The 20,497-nt window shown below is 35.0% G+C and overlaps 1 protein-coding gene across 2 annotated transcripts in view; it reads right to left on the reverse strand.

Annotated features, from left to right (window-relative positions):
• Positions 1–822: 822 nt before the first annotated feature.
• Positions 823–20,497, reverse strand: part of FAM199X (family with sequence similarity 199, X-linked) — a 29,904-nt gene continuing 10,229 nt past the window's right edge. The window contains exons 3-6 of one of the 2 annotated variants that reach the window (XM_081792723.1): positions 12,498–12,647; positions 11,946–12,107; positions 9,529–9,666; positions 823–8,112 (exon numbers count right to left, since the gene is read on the reverse strand). In XM_081792723.1, coding sequence (XP_081648849.1) covers positions 7,942–8,112; positions 9,529–9,666; positions 11,946–12,107; positions 12,498–12,647 — 621 coding nt within the window. In that variant the 3' untranslated portion in view covers positions 823–7,941. Of the gene's footprint in view, positions 8,113–9,399; positions 9,667–11,945; positions 12,108–12,497; positions 12,648–20,497 lie in introns of both variants that reach the window. The other variant, XM_081792722.1, reaches the window with a different exon arrangement.

Consider the following 20,497-nt stretch of genomic DNA (forward strand, 5'->3'; position numbering starts at 1 on the left):
GTGTAAATTTTATTTGCAAAAATACAGGCAAGAGAAAAAGGGATTGAGCTGCATCGCAATGGTTCTCCATGGGTTCATAAAACCAGCAGCATCAGCATCACTTAGGGACTCATTAAAAATGCAAATCCTCAGGCCCCACCTCGTACCTACAGAATCAGAAACTGAGGAGTGGGGGCTGGCCACCTGTGTTTAAAACAAGTCCTGCAGGGGATTCTGATGCCCAATCAAGTTTAAGAACCACCAAGCTAAATAAATGATCTCCAAAGTCCCTTCAAGCTCTGAAATTCTACAATTTGGGAAGTCTAAACTTCAGTAAGTTAAAACGCAAAACCAAAACCAATAGCCTCAGTCACAGCTATTAAAAAGGTTTCCTGAAATGAATTTTGAGGGGATCAAACAATCTCTATTTTTTCTTATGTCTCCTTGAGTACCCTTGCAAAACTCTTTATAAATAAATAATAGGTATTCAGATCTTTACCATGTGTGCCAATTTGGGCTAAAAAAGATCATTCTTGAACTCAAAGTTAGGTGAGACAGAAAATATCTGTTCAACTCATCTTGAACAATTAATTCCCTCCTTCTTTCCTGCTACCCAAATTATTTCATACCTTCATTAACAAAGTAGTAAGGAAAACAGCTGGATTTTGTTTTTATCTAAAAGCAACAGATATCTCATCTTAAAATGCGCTCAAGACATACTATCAACACTGACTCAAGCCATAATAAAAGTAATTCTTCCTTAGTGCTAACAAAATGTAGAATGATTTTTAAATGAAAAAGACTAATGGTTATGGTTTTGATTTCAAGCAAGTAAACTACACATTTGATATCAAGGAATTTTTATTTATGAAGGTATATGGTCATATTTATGTATAAAGTAGGAGTGTCCTTATCTTTTAAACATCTGATACTTAAACATTTAAAAATGAAATTATCACCTGGGGTTAACTTTAGTATCGTTGGGAGTTGAGGTAAGGGGAGTTTCTGGGGGTGGAGGTCAAAAGAAACAAGATTGGCATAAGGCAAGAGTGGAAGTAAATATGGGTATGTGGGGATTCATTTTGCTGTCTTACTTGACAATTTTTATAAGACAAATCTGAAAAAAAAGAATATAATGGGATCCTGGTGACCAAATGCATAAACTGGAATGTTAAAAATGTTACTTACCCATTATGAAGGGAAATAACATTGTACCTAAATCTAATACCCATCAATCTATTACTAAGAAACACAGATAATGTAATATAAAAATACCACTTAACCATAAGATTCAGACTGATGGGGAGAGGGGAGAGGACTGTCAGTCCCAAGTAACAGTGGCTCCATTACTCTATTAAGACTCTTACATCACAAGAATAAAGAAACCCTCTAAGCAATTTTTTAAAATGGAGTCTTTAAGAAATCTTATTCAGAGCTCAAGTGAAATGCTCGATATTTGAGATATTTCTCCACTAAATCACCGAAGTCTCAACTTTGGTAGTAGATTTAATGAAGTAAAAAAGTGAAACACAGCTTGCTCTCCCTCCCACACCAATCACCTACAACAGTTAACTGTGTGAAGCAGTTTTGAATCACTGAGTATGGTTCAGTGGTAAAATGATGACAGTGGTCACTACATAAACCATCAAATCTCTAGACTGTACTGTCCAGTATAACTTCCCATGATAGTAAAGATGTTCTGTACACTGGAGTTACCAACACAGTAGTCTTTTGCCATACGTGGTTAGTGGACACTTGAAGTGTTGCTAATGGGACCAAGGAACTAAATTTTATTTAATTTATTTAAATAGCCACATATGGATAGTGGTTATAATGGACAGTACAGTTCTAAAGTATCTAAGAAAAACACACACACACACACACACGTTTCACTTAATATCTAACTCACATTTATTAAAAATTGAAGATTACATAAAAGCGTTAGATTTGCTTTATTAAACAAGCTCAATTAACTTACCTTTCACTAACAAATGAAAGTAATATCACAAAAGGGATTTTGAAAATGAGGTGGATTCCAACCTCTGAAATTAAAAACGAAAGAAAAGCAGCTAAGAGATTTTCCAAAGGAGAGCAAACACAGACCTCCCTCTAGTGGCAAGAGATAAAGTTGCTGCTGAAAGTTGAATTGCTTCTGAAACTATGTAAAACTGCTCAGACATTTCTTTCATATAATTATAACATAAAAAGTTTCTAGATTAATATATAAGGAAAATAAATCTGATTTTCTATAAACAAAATTTAGACCTAATTTTCAACTTACTATGATTACTAATCTCCCTAGAAATCTTATCTCCCCAGAAAAAAAAAAAATGATTTGTCAATGACATTTGGGAAATTGGGGCTTTAACAAAACAAGTTTATGGAATCTTAACCAAACTGTGAGCAAAAGAGAGGAGACCTAATTTTCTCTGTTGATAAATGTTCTGGGATGTAATATGTAAAGGAGTAGATTCAGAAGTATAAAGTAGTAAGTAAGAAGGAGTGGGTTTTGTAGAAACCCATGGTACATCAAAAGAAACAATTAAAATGCTACAAGAGTTTTCAATAGCCAAAACAACACTGTTCAGTCTGATATTCAGCTTCAAAAGACAGGTCTGCCACATTGCCAGTTTTAATTACAACCATACATACACATTTAGAATTAACTACAGAACCACTACTTTCAAGTACAAGAAGGAACTCAAAATAGAAACAACTTGTGTTACAGCTATTGCTTTTCCCCTACAGCTTCAGGAAAAACAGCTTTTATATACACTGCAGTAAGTACAGAATGTACAGAGACAGTTATATATACAAAAGTGCATTAATATAGTAATACATTTAGCAGAAATACAGGACAAAAATCCTGGTTAACAATCTGAAGTGTTACAGTATTGAAGACTACTTGAAGAATCTCCAAACCAGTCAACTTCCTACTTGCTTTGGTTATGATATTGATGCTACATAACTAACCTTTGAAACTAAAAAAAAAAAAGTGAAAATTTTAAACATTTGTGAAGTGTTTTACATATATTTGTGTTTAGCTTTTTTAATAGCTTTTGACAACAGTCCAATTAAACTCCCAACACAAAGATTTAAAATGGATAATACTTATACCCAAATTAGAGTAGTCAAAGAGGAAATTAAATTGATTCACTACAGGAACAGACATAGTCTGCTTCATTCCTAAAAGCCTCAGCTAGATAACCTAACTCCAAAGTCTAAACTTAAATCCAATTGGTCAGCTACTATTGAAGAGCAAGCAGCTCCAGAAAACAAGCCATGGCTTCAGGCCACTGTTCCTTAGAACAATCCAGAGTAGGTAAGTGTTAACATGTCATTTATACATATTAATTCTACAACTACCTTTAAAATGCGTATGTATGATTAGAGCAATTCTCTTTTCTACCCATATCCCTCACCACAAAAAAAAAAGAACACAGATTTCCACAGGTTCCATTGACCACAAAGATGTAACAAACTTGACAATAAAGGAAAAATACTGTATTCTGAAATAAGACAAGAACAAACCCGTTTTTCAGAGTTCAGTATGAATGTCAAATTAAAAATTAACTTAGCATCATGTGATCTAGGTTAAAATATTAATAACCTGAATTGAAAATATAAACTGTGAGAGGGGCTCAAAATAATTTTAATATTAGAGAAAATGTGAAAATAAAATTTTAGTGAGTCAACTGAGATCTGAAGCTATAGCATGCAACTTCTGTACCCTATTAATTGCCAGTTAATTAGAGAAATTTTTAGAGTTCCTTCTAAGCCTTTGGAAAAAGTAAATTATTTTCCAAAGAAATGAGAATTAAGCTAAAATTCTAAGGAGCTATGTTCTAGATACTATGCTGACAGAAATGTCTAGGTCTAAATATTTCTCTCTCACCCACTCAGCATAATTTCATTGTAAAGATAGAATTTATCTTACTTTGTCAGACTTAAAACGAATCCAAAGTTACCACAGTACATGTGTATACAGATACTTATTTTCTAACTAATAGTCCTTTTAAGGATTAGATTTATCTCTAAGTTCAGACATGTTCAATGTCAGTGTGCTCAATATCAATACTATATTTGAATGCAACTGGGAATTTTCCCATCAACTGTCTCAAATTATATACTGACTTTAACTAACTTCTCCCATTCTAAGCAAACATTTTCTTGAGCTAAAAAGTAATTTGTTAAAGGGGAGGGGAGTGTTTCAGCTATTACAGAAATGAATGCAAAGAATGCCTAAAGTAATGAGAGAGTGAAGTTGTTCTATAATCTATGTTCTTGAACTACTTTTGCCTTTAAAATGATCTTCCCAGATACTAAGAATTATCTGGTTTTAAAAAAGCATTCTGGCTTATGACCTTTTTCATGGGAAAAAATGAGAGAATACATTAAGCTATACTTCAGATAACTTTCAGTGTCCTTCAATGACCTAGCTGGGCCAAAAATAATGTTATATAAATGAAATTTAAGACCTGAAAGGTTCTTGTTTTATTACACACTCTATCACCATTGATTAATCAGATTTAATTTAATGTTTTTGCTTACTGATATCCAATAGTATGGACATTTTATAAAACAAATTATATTTTTAGATTACTTTTGAGATTGAAAAAGCTTGATATTGAGAAAAAGTACAGAGTTAACCTTTAAGGCACATGAGGTTATAAATTAAGCCATGAACAAAAATCTCTGCTAAGGAATCTGGAAACAAGACTTCTATATTTGTCATATACTAACATTTTTGGCTTAAATATGAAGACATTTCATTAATTTCACAATTTTTAAAGCTCACCAGAATCTGGATACCTTTATACAGAAGTTTCTTGGAATTTCTCCTTTAAGTGGCAATTAGCACTTTTAAGGAGCTAAATAAATGAGATGTCTGTTCAATCTGTAGAGTCATTAAATTACAAGTCAGTTTCTGGGATTAATTCAGCAATATCTGGTCAACCCAAAGGGCTGAGGAAATGGACAAAACTGCCACAGCCTAACAAAAAAGTGAGACAAGTCTCATGAAAAAAAGTGCTATTTTATTGTAAGTTGTTAGGGCAGAATGAATTAGCCCTTTAAATTCCACTAAACATTATACTACATTGCCTTACTTTGATTCAGTTGCAAAACTATAGAAAAAGATATGCCATTTTGTTTAATTCAAGGTCCATACTTTGAAAAGCTGTGCTGGGGTCTCATAGACTTGTACAAAAACTCTTTTTTTTCTTCCAGTTTTATTGAGGTACAATTAACATACATACAAGGTCTCTAATAAAATGTTTTTGAAAAACTTGAGGGGACTTTATCATGCCCTAAGTTAACAAAGGTTATGTTTAAAGGGGAGACACTTATTTACTCCAGTGTCAATTCTCTACAGATGACACTGACACTAGAGCAAATAAGTCTCACATTTTTATTAATTTGTTAGTTTGGATTTATAAACAGGAAAAATGCTCAGTTGGATTTGTCTTAAACTCAGAGATATGTCAGACTGAATAAATTATGACTTATTCCAGGGAAGAAATAATTCAAACTTGAATTATCTACATGAGACATTAAAACAGAAAAAAAGTACAGTACAGCATGTTAACAAAAACAAGAACTTTTTTATCTTTTTATGCTGTTTTTTTTTGGGGGGGGAGAAGATGGAGAGAGATTTTGTAATCTCCCTCTTCCACATCACAAGCAAGCCAACTTGTTTTATTTTTTTTCCCTTCAATCAGAAGAATTATTTTCAGTCTCCTTCAAACCAACTTTATAGGCAATCTCTAGTTTATAGTACTGTAAAGACATGACATCCAAATTTACGCAAAATCTCATGGCATACTTTACTATAAACATTCAAATCTTTATAAACTTTTAAAACTGGCTTTGTGGTGCTTTGGTAAACTTGTTTAATAGTGACTTAAGTTAAATCTAAGGTAATAAGACTATGTAATTGTTGGGAGAGTGAAAAAAATGGTCGTATTATATCATGACCCTGTTAGGATTTTCTTTTACTGGTCATTGTCAATTGTTTCCAAACAGATAAATGTTGCTCTATGGTCTCCAGAAGTGGCCTACTTTCCTGGGAAGAATAGGGAGAGAACAGACAAGTCATTCTCTGGAATTTTGCTTTTGCTAAGAGCAGGCAGAGAATTCAGCTGCATTTGCTCTTCTCTCCATTTACTCTTCCTAGACTTGGAAGGAAGACACAATGAGGTTGACCCTTTCCACCTTCCTCAAAGTATTCTGAGGTCTATCCCTAAGCTCTTTTTGGGCCCTCTAAACAAGTTAGGAGCATCAAAGAAAGGGTAAGAGGAAAGTCAAAGGAGTACTCCAACTGAAAACCATATACATATACTTTTATATTTTAGCAAAATTTAAAGTATGAACTTAGTAGTCTTCAAAATCTTAAAACCATACCACAGACCTCAGCAAAGCTGCAATACATCAATTTTTATCCTCAGTTTCAATTCTTTAACCTTCAAGGAACTAGAGTAAAATCAAAATTTCAAAACACATGATTGTAAGCAAAGGTTAAAAGCCTTTATATCAACTGAGAATTAAAAATTTAAGTCATTAATCGTTTTCTTAATGAGCCACTTGATATGATAGTTTAAAAAAGTAAAGATCCTATCACATAACCTCTGACTCTAGAGTTTAAAAAAATATTGATTACAGTTCCTCCTACAGAATCATGATTACCTCCCAAAAGTTATCCACAATAAAAATTATGAAAGTCAGAAAGCAGCTTGATTGTCAGTAGTATCAGTTTCCATCTTCTTTAACCCATGTGAATGTTTAAAGACATGTGGTAGAAGAAAAGAAATAATACTACTTCTAATGTTCATGATAACAAACTCTCCATGAAAACATTTATAGAAAACCCATGATTTCACATCTAAAATTAGACTTCTATCAGTAGCCAACAAACGAAGGTTTTTTTTTCTATATCACACTGCTCCGTGTATTTCTAGCGATTTATAGAGAAGTTTAGAACTGTAAGGGTTTTCTTTAGTTAACTTTGAACATTAGCCTGTTCACATGCCAGAAGCTGTTATACCAAATATTTAAAAATTAGAGTAGTGCTGGAAAAAAAAAGTGACTTTCAAAAAGAACTTGAGACAGTTGCACAGACTAAAATTTCAGAAAGCCATGGAAAAGCAGAATTGGCTGTTTTGCTTAATTGCCTTCTCTATTTGAATATTAATCTATATAGCATCAAGTCTGAAGTTCAACTACTACTAACATTATTTCCTCAGTAGTCATCACTTACAGAAAGGATTCTGAATTTACATAAAGTGAAAAACAGAAACAAACCTAACAGGAAAGACATTAGGGCCTATTTTTACACCTTTGAGTTAATAATAAATGAAAACAAAACTAAACCTAATGAAGGCACTATTATAAACAGCAATCTACACCCCACACCCACAACCTCAAAACAAGATTTCCACTAGGAATTGAGACTTATGCTATGGCCCTTATAAAAAGCAAACTAAAAAACTGTAACATTAAGAAGGAAAACTGAATTATGATCCGGACATATGTACCTATACTGACATAATAAGCTACTTGTCAGCAGTACCTTGAAATCTTCTAAACTGTAAAAGTACTAGTTCTTGAAAAAGCCTACTTAGCCACCCTAAAGTCTAAATAGTGAAAACATTTACTAAATTAGTGATTCTTAAAAGTAGAGCGTGCAGCAGAAGAACCTGGTGCTTGTTAAACACAATGCTGGGCCCCTCACCCAGAGTTTATGATTCACTGCATCTGGGATGGAGCCTGGTAGTATGCCTTTCTAACAACTTCTCAGGTGATGCTGAGGCTGCTGGTCTAGGGACCACCTGCTGAGAACCACTGGCCTAAATTATTAATGGTATATCAGCACAGCCCTAACCAAAAGTTTGGTCAAGATGCATGTAAACAAATAAAAGGAGAATACTTTAATGCTTAGAAAGAATGCTGAAAAATTCACCCTTATTACATCAAAACATCTACATCTGCTTCATGGTCTTCCTCAGTCACTTTCAAGGACAGCACTTCTTCATTGAGGAAGAGCCCACTGAGCCTCTCCTTCCGAGCCTGCCTCTGCTCTTTCAGCTGCCTCTTGCGTAAGGCCTTCTGCTGTAACTTCCGCTGCTTGGATCGCTTCTGCCAAAATAAAAATTTCTCAATCAGTAAGGTTCAGTTTTGCCATATCCACCCCAGAGTATTTTATGGATCAAATTCTGTATTTTCAGAATTCTTAGAGATGTTCAAATTCCTCTGCAGTATGATCCTGGTTCCAGTAAGTGAGCCACTGGCTTAGACTTGAAAATGATTCTTCAAGATTCTATTTTTATGGTATTTGTCCAGTGAATCTTAGGAAGGGTGGACATCTGATCATTTTGACTAGTTACAGATAATCAATCATTTCAAAGCCTTTTTTTTTTTTTTTTACCAAATTAAGGTACACTGGTGTCACTGCGGAGTGAATACACAGTGAACAATACTAAATATAAATGTAGAGAACACTGCGAAAATCTCTAATGTTTATGCTTTTAAGGTGTCTTTCATCTGAAAGCACTAGCAATTTTACAACAGCTGGGAAAGAATCATGTCTTTTTCATATTAGGCAAATACCATCTTAAAAACCCATTAGAAACCCAGTGGGTACTCTATTCCTTGTCACTGGTGAAGTGATGCAAAAAAGGAATGACCACATATCCAGAAGAATCCCCTGGCAACCAACAAAGCTGGCTATGTTTCTGCTACTTTGGTAAAAGCCAGGGAAGGAATCACTGTGTATCTTCTAGTCACCACTGGGTTACCAAAGAGTTACAGAGATACTCTTACCATTGTTAAGTTGGCTCCAAACTGTACCCACTGCAAGGAACTGAACTCCCCTCACTATCACAAAACCATTCTATATGCACTAATACCTCCCTATTTTTTACATGACCAATAATATTACCAAGAATTTCTCAACTGTGAATAGGCAGAAGTTAGAGAAGGTGTTATTACATTTTTAAAAGATGTAAGAACAAACACTCAAAGTTAACAGAACATTTCACACACACACACACAAGACATGCAGAACATTCTTAGGAGCTAATAGACAGCAACATCAGCAACATAGTGAGATCTGCTCAGTAGTGACTTGCAGTCAATATTGCAATCTTGAGACTCACTCACTATTTCCATCAATTTATCTTACTTAAAAACAGACACAAAAATCAGATAAAATTGAATGTGATATGGTTGTGGGTCAAAACGGTATTTCAAAGTACTCAGCCTAAAAGGCTTTACTCAACAGCAGAGTAGCCTGCTTGTTCAATTAAAGCCAAAATCCACCGGCATCTAGAGAGCAAGATAATTTTAACTCTTCAAGAAATTTATATGAAGGAGTACTAATATTAATATTGAAAGGTAAAGTTTTGTATTGATTAGACATTTTACTTTTGAATCCCGAATCCGCTCTGCTGCACTTGCAGACAAGTTGCTGTCACTGTGTGCTCGACTCATGTTGGCACTGGAGTTTGAAGCAGAGTTTCCAACACTGGACCCACTGCTGCTTGCAGAACTGACCATGCTGGCACTGCTGCTGCTGGCGCTGGCGCTGGCACCGCTCACTCCACTGGTGCTCGCACAACTAAAGTTGCTTCTCTTCCAGGCCTCTCTTGCAGGCCGTTGGCGAGGGCTATGCTCCTTGATATAGTTTCTGACCTTGGAACACACAGACAAAATCTGGTTAGTGTTCCTTGACATTCTCCCTCAAAATACTGGAGAAAAGAAGAATATTGTACATAAAGTAAAAGATTATCCAAAGTGCTACAGATGTACTCCTCATCAAGGAAATGCAAGTCAAAACGGCTAAAATCAACAACATAAGAAACAACAAGTGTTGGTGAGGATGTGGAGAAAGGTAAACCCTCCTGTACTCTTTATGGGATTGCAAACTGGTGCAGCCACTGTGGAAAACAGTATGGAAGGTCCCCCCAAAATTAAAAATAGAACTGTCCCATGATCCAGCAATTGCAGTACTAGGTACTTACCCAAAGAATACAAAACTACTAATTCAAAGGGATACAATGCACCCCAATGTTTACTGCAGCATTGTCTACAACAGCCAAATTATGGAAACAGCCCTAATGTCCACTGACTGATGAATGGATAAATATGATATGGTATGTGTACACACACACACACACACACACACACACACAGGAATATTACTGGGCCATAAAAAAGAATGAAATCTTGCTATGTGCAACATGGATGGAGCTAGAGAGTATTATGCTAAGCAAAACAAGTCAGTCAGAGAAAGACAAATACCATATGATTTTACTCATATGTGGAACTTAAAAAACAAAAATGGGCTAAGGGAAAAAGAGGCAAACCAAGAAATAGACTCTTAACCATAGAGAACAACCTGATGGCTACCAGAGGGGAGTGGGGTGGGGGGATGGGTTAAACAGGTGATGGGGATTACGGATTGCACTTGTTATGATGAGCACTGGGTGTTGTATGTAAGTATTGAATTACTAAATTGTACACCTGAAATTAGTATTTCACCTGAAGTTAGTATGTTAGCTAGAATTTAAATAAAAACTTTATAAAAAAAGATTGGATTGGATCCTGGGATAAAACAAGGTATTAGTAGAAAAACTGGTGTAACCTGAATACAGTCTGTAGATTATTTAATAATACTGTAACTATGTTCATTTCTTGCTTTTGATGAGTATACCAGAAAAAAAAACCTTGGAACTAGATGCTTAACAAATAGAAAGTGAAAGACAGTAATTATGAAGAAATAAAATTAACATTTATTGAATAATGATTTATGAACTTGGATTGTAATCCAGGTTGATTTGTTTGACTCTTTCTTGAGTTGTAGGCTCTATAAAGACAACGATCATTTGTTAAAGTGTTTTTTATCCTATAACTTAATACATGATAGACACTTAATATTGTTAGATAAATAAATCAAATAAAAAAGTGCTACAGATGTACATAAGTAGAATATAAGGACAAAAGAAATTTCTCAATGTAGAAACAAGTACCAGAAAAATTGACAATGTCAAAATCGTAGAATATTGATCACTGAGCTATATTTTAAAAACATATAATATAATCAGTCAATGGAAGGCTACTGGCCTCCAGAATTTAGGATTATAAGAAAATAACACTCAGAGAAATTAACAATAAAATAGATCAGATTAGGCATGTTTTAAAGATCTCCACTTAATATGATTTAAGTTGCTGAATATATTGAAGATTAGGGTGTTTCCTAAATCTTAGCTAGGGGCCCATGGTACCTGTCTTCAAATGCAAGGCATCAATTTCAACACTAATGAAAAATGAGCTGGAATGTAGAAAATAATAATATGTCTGTTGAAAGAAATGAAATAAAAAATTTTTGTAAGTAATGATAAATGCAAAAAAAAAATTCTTTAAAAAATGAAAGTAGAACGTAAGTATTCATTCAGCTATGTACCAGAGAAAAATAGAGCTGTAAAGGCTATATTTAGAAGATGCCAGAAATGCATATTTCAGAATAGCAGAAGGAAATTTACGTTTTACCCTAGCCAGGATCAATTACTTCACAGGACTACTCAAATCCCTCAACTCAGATGTTCACTGAAGTATAGACAGCCCTCAATAATCAGTATTCTGATTCTGTCAATCGTTCTTTTTTAAGTTGAATTAGAAGAAGCAAATAGCATAACCACCCCTTAAGTGGTGAAATCAAGTTTCAAAGCCTACACAACTAAACAGCAGTTTCTAGATCCACATGAACCCAGAAAGGTACTGCCAGGTGAGATGTACCTAAAACCTTACAACCATGTGCTCTCAAATACTGCCATCATTTTTTCTAATATTACATTTCACAGCAGTGATCTGGACCTTAATTATTTGTGTATTTTAACATGATTATTCCAGTCTACATGTTATAAAATAACAGTTTTCTTAATACTTGTATAATCTGTATTTTCTTTACATACCTGCTTCAGTTTTTCATCTGTGAGACAGTTAAGTTCAATAATAAACTCACTGTCTGTAGGGGAGATTTGAGCAGAAGGATCAATTATTTTAATAATATCAAGTTGCTCCCGAAGACCCATCTCCGTACTGACTTTACGACTCAAATACTCAATATATTCCACCTATATGATAAAAAATTATAATAAACATCAATGTCAAAACCTGATATTTTAGTGTTTCATTTATAACGTGTTTCAAATATCAAAAGCACTTAAATATTTTATTTGTTCCCTGCAAAACAGTTAAAACTCAAATTCAGATTTTACTAAGCAATCCACATTTACCCAGTAACTTTAAATAGGCAATACACTGAATTTCACATATTCTCTACATATATGCTTTCAATTAAGAATGTTAAGATCCTGGGATGCCTGGGTGGTGCAGTCAGCTAAGCATCTGACTCTTGATCTCAGCTCAGGTCGTGATCCTGGGGTCGTTGAGTTCAAGCCCCACACTGGGCTCTGTGTTGGGTGTGAAGCCTACTTTATATAAAGAAATGTCAAGATCCCTACCTGCTCATCATTTGTCATTGCACTCCAAGGAAGTTCATCTAAATTCTGGTGCTTGTTTTTCTTTTTAGGAAGCAGGCAAGGTGAACTCGGAATACTGGGTATGACATCAGAAAGTACATCACTCCCACTGGCAATGTCACTGCCCGGTAACTATAAAAATAAGAAGGGGGTAGGAAAAGCAAAATTTTTCAAAAATACATTTTAAATGTTACAACGCACTTCATACTGATTAAAAATTATTTTTTAATGACAAATACAGAATGAGAAGACATTACTTCTGATCCCTCCAATATTACACAAAGCAGCAACATCAACATATTCTTTGTAGATAGTAACTTATTCAATGAAAGATATTTTCCAAAAGTTTAAAATCATAATCAAGACTTGTTAATAACTGCTAATTTAAGAGTCAATCATCATTAGGGTTTTTAATTCACAATGTGAATGTAGGCTAGGGCACACACAGCATGATGAATAAGTAACACTGGTCTCCATCTCAGGAGACTTGAGTGATCTGCTACTACCTGGCTCTTTGCCCAACACTATGCTAGACATACTGCCAATATGAAGACAGATAAGCCATGGTCCTTGTGCTCAAGTCAGTATTAATAACCTCAAGGCAATTAAAAGTATTTAAAATATGCTGTTAATATGTAACAAAACATTTTAAAGATCAGAAGTATTATAAAAGAAAAATCAGAAAAAATGTTGAGACAATGTGTAGACAAAGGAGAAAAGCAAGCAAGCCTAATACACAGAAAATTAGTTTGAAGTGAGATGAACACCAGAATTATGTGTTATAATTTTATACTGCCTGTTAAAAGCCAGTTAGAATGGATTTAATTTTTTACCAGCTTTATTGAATTATAAGTGATACAAAGAACTGTACATAACTAATATAGACAATTTGAGGACTTTGGACATATGTATATACCCATGAAACCATCACCACAATCAAGGTAATAGATCTATCACCTTCAAAAGTCAAAATGGATTTAATTTTAAATAAATGTGTTTAGGGGCACTTGGCTGGCTTAGTCAGAGGAGCATGTGACTCTTGATCTTGGGGTCACGAGTTTGAGCCCCATGTTGCATGTAAAGATTACTTAAATAAATAAACTTCTAAAAATAAATAAATAAATAAAGGGATGTATGGGTGGCTCAGTCGGTTGAGCATCTGACTCTGATTTTGGCTCAGGTCATGATCTCAGGATTGTGGGATCGAGCCCCCACACTGGGCTCCATGCTGAGCATGGAGCCTGCTTAAAATTCTTTCTCTCTCTCCCTCTGCCCCTCTCCCAAGCTCACACTTATGTGCTCTCTCTCTCTTGCTCTCTCTCTCGAAAATAAGTAAGTTTAAGTCATTCATCAAAAAGATAATTTCTTCTACAAGGAATACGTAGCTTTCAAAGACAATGCTTTCATTTTTACAAGGTACAAAATAACACCTTTTGGTTGTTGTTGTCCTTTGCAATGATATATGAACTCTGGATGATAACTAGGCTTTTGAAGTTACCAAAAGGGAAAAGCTAGTTTAGCCATGAAGATTACTGCAATCACACACATTTGGCCTCCTACTGCACCCATAGCACTCTGATAAGTACAGAGGACTCAAAGAATTTTTTTGTCATGGTCCTTACACTAAAACTTTATTCTCCACTGGGGAAGAGAATATAATAACACAAACATACAATTATACAAAATACCAAATGACAAATGCTAGGTATGAAATGACAGATCATCAGTGGAAATATCTAGCAGTGAATTAAAGCTACAAGATTAAAGCTTGGGAGAGCTACAAGAGGGCAGGCACAGGGAGTGAGATGCATAGAATAACCTAATGAAGACACAAATATGGGGTTGAGATCACTATGCAAAGTGACCATAAGGCTTAGAATGAAATTATCTAAGCTACTATTGTCAAAAAAACACATTTTCACTTTAACAGTTGCTGATGAATCCAAGTGCATAAATGACTACCAACAATTTGTATGACTTCCATTAAAAACTCATTAATTGGGATGCCTGGGTGGCTTAGTCAGTTGACCATTCAACTTCGGTTCAGGTCATGATCTCAGTTTGTGAGTTCAAGCCCCATATCAGGCTCTGCACTGACACCGCAGAGCATGCTTCGGATCCTCTGTCTCCCTCTCTCTCTGCCCCTCCCACCCTCAGGCACGCATGCTCTCTTTCTCTGAAAAATAAACATTAAAAGCCCTCATTAATTAACACTGCTTGACTTGTTCATTCACCTTTAGCCCTGATGTTATCTAGTCAATGTCATGAAAGAATAACTGCTGAATGCACACATGAAGGCCATCTTTCAGCCTTTAATGTCAAAAAAGAAAATGTTTTGGGGCTTCTGGGTGGCCCAATCAGTTAAGTGTCCAACTCTTGATTTTGGCTCAGGTCACGATCCCACAGTTAATTGAGATTGAGTCCCGTGTCAGGCTCTGTGCTGACAGCACAAAGGGATATTCTCTCTCATTCTCTCTCTCTCTCTCTCTCTCTCTCTCTCTCTCTCTGTCCCTTCCCCACTGGTAAATGCTGTCTTTCCCTAAATAAATAAACATTTAAAAAAGAAAATATCCTGCTATTTTCCCTTTGAAAGAGTTCAAATCACAATACTACTACATAAAAGATCTCCCTGGGGTTTCTAAAACAAAAAGAAACAGTCCTTATCATATGAAAGCCTTCCCTTACTTCAAGCTCCTTTGATAAACTAGGTAAAGGAACTAACAAAATATGTATACCCTCAAAATTTAAGAAGAATTTTCATCTAAATCTTTAGCGAACTTCTGCTAGGTAGTAGACTATATGTTAAACACTTAAATTTGTGCCTTTAGTACTGTTTATGTGTTTGTTTGCAGGGGGGCTGTAAAAAAAGGCAACTAATGGTTCTTTGGCATTTTTTTTTTTTGTCAGGGAGAAGTAAACAGATGCCAAAGTTCAAATCCCGGCTATAACTGCTCACTAGCCATGTGATCTTGTAGAGGTTAGTTCTCTTCTTAGAGCCCCAGAGTTATGATTAAGGCCACCCATCTCAAAAGACTGCTAAGAAATTCAAATGAGGTAATAAGCCTGGCACATGGCAATACTCCATACACAGATGTGTTTTCCTTTTTCCATTTCTTGCCACGGTTTTGTACCCTTTGAAAAGGACAAGAAGCCATCACAGAATGACACCTGTTGCTAAAGTGGGTGAAGTTTCACAAGGTAGTCTCAGAATGGCAGAATGGGGAAAAGGAGAAGGCATTCAGGTAAGGAGAATAACCTGGTAAATACACAAATTTAAAAAAAAAAGGATGAGATTAATGAGACCAATATAATGAAAACAGAAAATCAGTGCTACGGATTTGAAAGGTCAATGGATGAACAAGCTGTTATATGATACAGAGAAGTAGGCCAGTAACATTTTCTAAGTAGAAGTAACTTGATGTAACTGGTCTTGAGGGAAGATGAGCTAAAAAGCAATATGGGGATAAATTAGAGTGATAAAAGAATGGAATTACACAGGAAGTTCTTATTTGATCTACACTTGGACTAAGATTAACAAAAATGCAAAGAAAATGGGAATAAATAGGGAAAATACAAAACAATTTACAGGACTGTTTTTTTAAGATTTTATTTTTAAGTAATCTCTACACCCAATGTGGGGCTCCAACTTACAACCCTGAGATCAAGAGTCGCATGCTCTAACGACTGAGCCAGCCAGGTGCCCCTACAAGGCTCTTTGATAACTGAATGGATAAGAGATGACCATTTGTTGAAACCAGAAGAAAACTGGCCACATTTCAGTCATACAACCAACCCATCCAGGGTATGCACTTGATGACTTCCAACTTTTATAGCAAGAGACCTGAAGCAATGTTACAGATCTTCCACTACAACACCCTCATTTTACAAATAAGGAAAAATGATGTCTAGGGAGGGTCACACGGCTAGCGGCGGTATCCAAAGTAGGACAAAAGTCCAGTGCTTTCAACTATGCCCAACCGTCCTGCCTTGCAGAGAGTTTGGAATGAGAGAAGAATGCAATTTCGGATATGGAGAGTTTGTACTGATAATGAAAGAAGCAAGTACAAATGTCCTTCGAAATGATAATAGTTTTTATTCACTACACCATAAGACATGTCACAAAGTGGAGTCTATTTTTTTCCCATGGAAATACTGTAATTGGAAGTTACATTACTGACCAAGGAATCAGCATCAAATAACAGGTACATTAAATAATAAGGTCATCCAAGTGGAAATGTCAAGTAGTCAATTGGAGATATGGGATTAGAGCTGTAGATGTACATCAGAATTAACTGTGTGGGCTCCTGTATATTTATCAGACCATTCTTTTTCCATTTTATAACTGATAATATATTTCAAGCTAAAAATGTTTAATAATTCTTATTCCATATTTTTCATGGACAACAGCATTTAATATATTTATATTATAATCAGTAATTGTGACAAGGAGACAGAATTAAATCAAACCTCTGCCAAATTTTTTGCAGTATGCAGCAAAATTTTATGAGTAAGCTCATTTCTGTAACAGTCGATGTGTAATTTCAAATTGTACCTTTAGGTTTCAAGTGTGACAGCTGAATTACTCACTCTAAATTTTCTATGGTTCCCTGCTCAACAGTAAAATAATTTTTCAAGCTCTAAGACTAGTCAAATATATCTTTAATGACAAAAGGACTGCAAGCAAAGAAAACTGTCAGCAAAGCAAAATGTTTTGATGCTACTTCATTCTAGGCTTAAAATCCTGCCTTATCAAGTAGTTAGTATTTCTCGTCCCAAAGAATCTATGAATCCTTTATATTTACTTTGGTAGTAATTGAAACATCTGTTAAAAAGAAAGATTTAAACAGATATGGTTTTTAATTACAACAAAGGTAATATGAATTTTTAAATTACAGTCAACAATTTCTAGTCTATATTAATCCTAACATATAATTTGTAATCGTCTTCCATAATTGGATAAATTATTGCAATCATCTTCTTGGATAATGTACTGCTAATCATTACGTGGTCCCACAAAGAGCACTTTTTCTTAATCTGAAGATCTAATTGGCTTTATTAACCCATTCATGAATCAGGCAGCATCTCATATAGCAAATAAAGAGATTATCCACAAAGCTAAACAAACAAAAAGTTTTTTAACTGCAGAGAGAGGGCCTTAAAAAAAGGAATTTATTAACAAGGAATGCATTGTTTGGCAAGGTTGCTGTCCTCCTAAGGAGAGCGGAAGAATTCTATCAGTAAATTTCCTAGTACTGACCAAGACATCCCATATTGACTACTTAAAGGTTACATTCCCAGGACGTTGAAACTGCAGTTAGGTTAGGTATTAAGTCTTGGTTTGCCAGACTTGGCCTAAGTGACACCATATTGGGCCTGTAGTTTTCTTTTTAACAGATTTCAACTGATATTTATTGAGTATGTCTTATGAGTTTGGTGCATTGTATGCCCTGGCAGGCAGCCAGAGAGAGCATTTTAAGCCTTTCAGAATAGTACTTAAAAACAAATACCCATGGTGACAGAGTACCAGCACTCCAGTTTCAGAAGTGGGAAAACACATTACTAAGGCAAGCTTTATTTTTGCTCCAATGTTAGAGTCAGTCATGTACATTAACAGTGAGTGGCTGGGGATAGTTTTCCACTCTACTCATGAAATGAATGAAGAAGTCAGCAATTAAAATTAAAAAACGACTACTGTGTTGCAACATTATGGATGGTAAGAACTTTATTTTTTTAATGTTTATTTATTTTAGACACAGAGAGACAGAGTACAAGCAGGGGAGGGGCAGAGAGAGCCAGAGACAGAGTCTGAAGCAGGCTCCAGGTTCTGAGCTGTCAGCACAGAGCCCGAGGCGGGGCTCAAACCCACGAACCGTGAGATCATATTATCTGAAGTGGGACACTTAATCAACCAAGCCACCCAGGAGCCCCTGGATGGTAAGAACTTTAATTCAAATAAAATAATCAGAAAAAATAATTCTCAGAATTATCAGGACTCCATCTGACTATATTTTAAAGAATCCTTGTAGTCTGATATGTATGTATGTATTTAATTTTTAAAAATATAATTTATTGTCAAATTGGCTTCCATATAACACCCAGTGCTCATCCCAACAAGTGCCCTCCTCAATGCCCATCACCCACTTTCCCCTCTCCCCCACACCCCCTCAGCCCTCAGTTTCTCCTCTGTATTTAAGAGTCTCTTGTGGTTTGCCCCCTCCCTCTCTGTTTGTAACTATTTTTTCCCCTTCCCTTCCCCCATGGTCTTCTGTTAAGTTTCTCAAGATCCACATATGAGTGAAAACATGTATCTGTCTTTCTCCGACTGACTTATTTCACTTAGCATAATACCCTCCAGTTCCATCCACGTTGCTGCAAATGGCATGATTTTATTCTTTCTCATTGCCAAGTAGTAGTTTGATTTTAAATACAAAGTGTGCACTTAAAACTGAGGCACAAAATAAAAAGGTACCGACACAAAGATGCTCACTGCTGTGCTATCTAAAACAGAAAAAATTCTGAAATGGATATAAATAGGGGAATGGTTTCACAAACTCTGGCATATCTAGCACCAGGAATATTATAAAGTCATTAAAAGAGTTATAGTGAAGATCATAAAAAAGTTTATATGCTAAATGAAAAAAATTTATTACAATATTTTATCTAGAAGAGAATACTTCCTAACTCATTCCATGAGGCCAAAGCAACACGAAGGTATCACAAAAAAACTACAGACCCATACCCCTTATGAATGCAGACATAAAAATCCTAAACAAAATACTAACAAATGAAATCCAGCAGCATATTAAAAGGAATATATACCATGACCAATTAGGATTTTTTCCAGGAATGCAAAGGTGGGTCAACATACAAAAATCAATGTAGTACATCCTACTAATAGAATGAAGGGAAGAAATTGCATGGTCATCTCAATAAATGCAGTAAAAGCATTTTGACAAAATCTGAATACTCTTTCAAATAAAAACACTCAACAAACTAGGAATAGAAGAGAAATTCCTCAATATGATAAAGAGCATATATGAAAAACCTACAGCTACCATTATGCTCTGTGGTGAAAGACTGAAAGCTTCTCTCTTAAGATCAGAAAAGACAAGGATGCCTATTCTTGCCACTTCTATTCAACACTGCACTGGTGATCTAGCCAGAGCAATTAGGCAAGAGAAAAAAAAGCTATCCAGATTGGAAATGAAGAAGAAAAACTATCTCTATTTATAGATGATAAACAAGATCTTAAACATAAAAACTCTAAAGAATCCACACAGAGAAGAATAATCATTTAAGCTAAAAAAATTAGTTCAGCAAAGTGGTAGGATACACAATCAATATAAACAGTTTTATTTCTATACACCAGCAATGAACAACAAAAAAATGAAATTAAGAAAACAATTCCATTTACAACAGTATCAAAGGAATAAAATATGTAGGAATAAATTGAACCAAAGAAGTACAAGGCTTAGACACTAAAAACTACAACAGATTCGATACAATCCTTATCAAAACTCCAACTGCCCTTTTTGTAGAAATGGATCACTTAATCCTAGAATTCATACGGAATTGCAGAAGGGATCCCCAATAGCCAAAACAGGCTTACTAAAGAAGAACAAAGTAGGAGAACTCATACTTCCTGATTTCAAACCTCACTACAAAGCTAGAGCAATTAAAACTGTGGCACTGGCATAAGGATAGACATATATATATTAATGGAATATAACTGACAGTCCAGAACTAAACCCACATCTATGACCAATTCATTTCCACAAGGGTACCAAGACAATTCAATAAGAAAAGAATATAGTCTTTTCAACAAATGGTGCTGGGACAACTGAATATCTACATGCAAAAGAATGAATTTGGATCCCTATCTTACATCAAAGACCTAAATGTAAAAACTGAAACTCTAAGAAGGAAACAGGTGAAAATCTGCATGACCTTAGATTAAATAATGGTTTTTTAAATATAACATC

This window comes from Panthera onca, chromosome X (genome assembly GCF_046562875.1).
Source record: "Panthera onca isolate mPanOnc1 chromosome X, mPanOnc1 haplotype 2, whole genome shotgun sequence".
NCBI lineage: Eukaryota > Metazoa > Chordata > Mammalia > Carnivora > Felidae > Panthera > Panthera onca.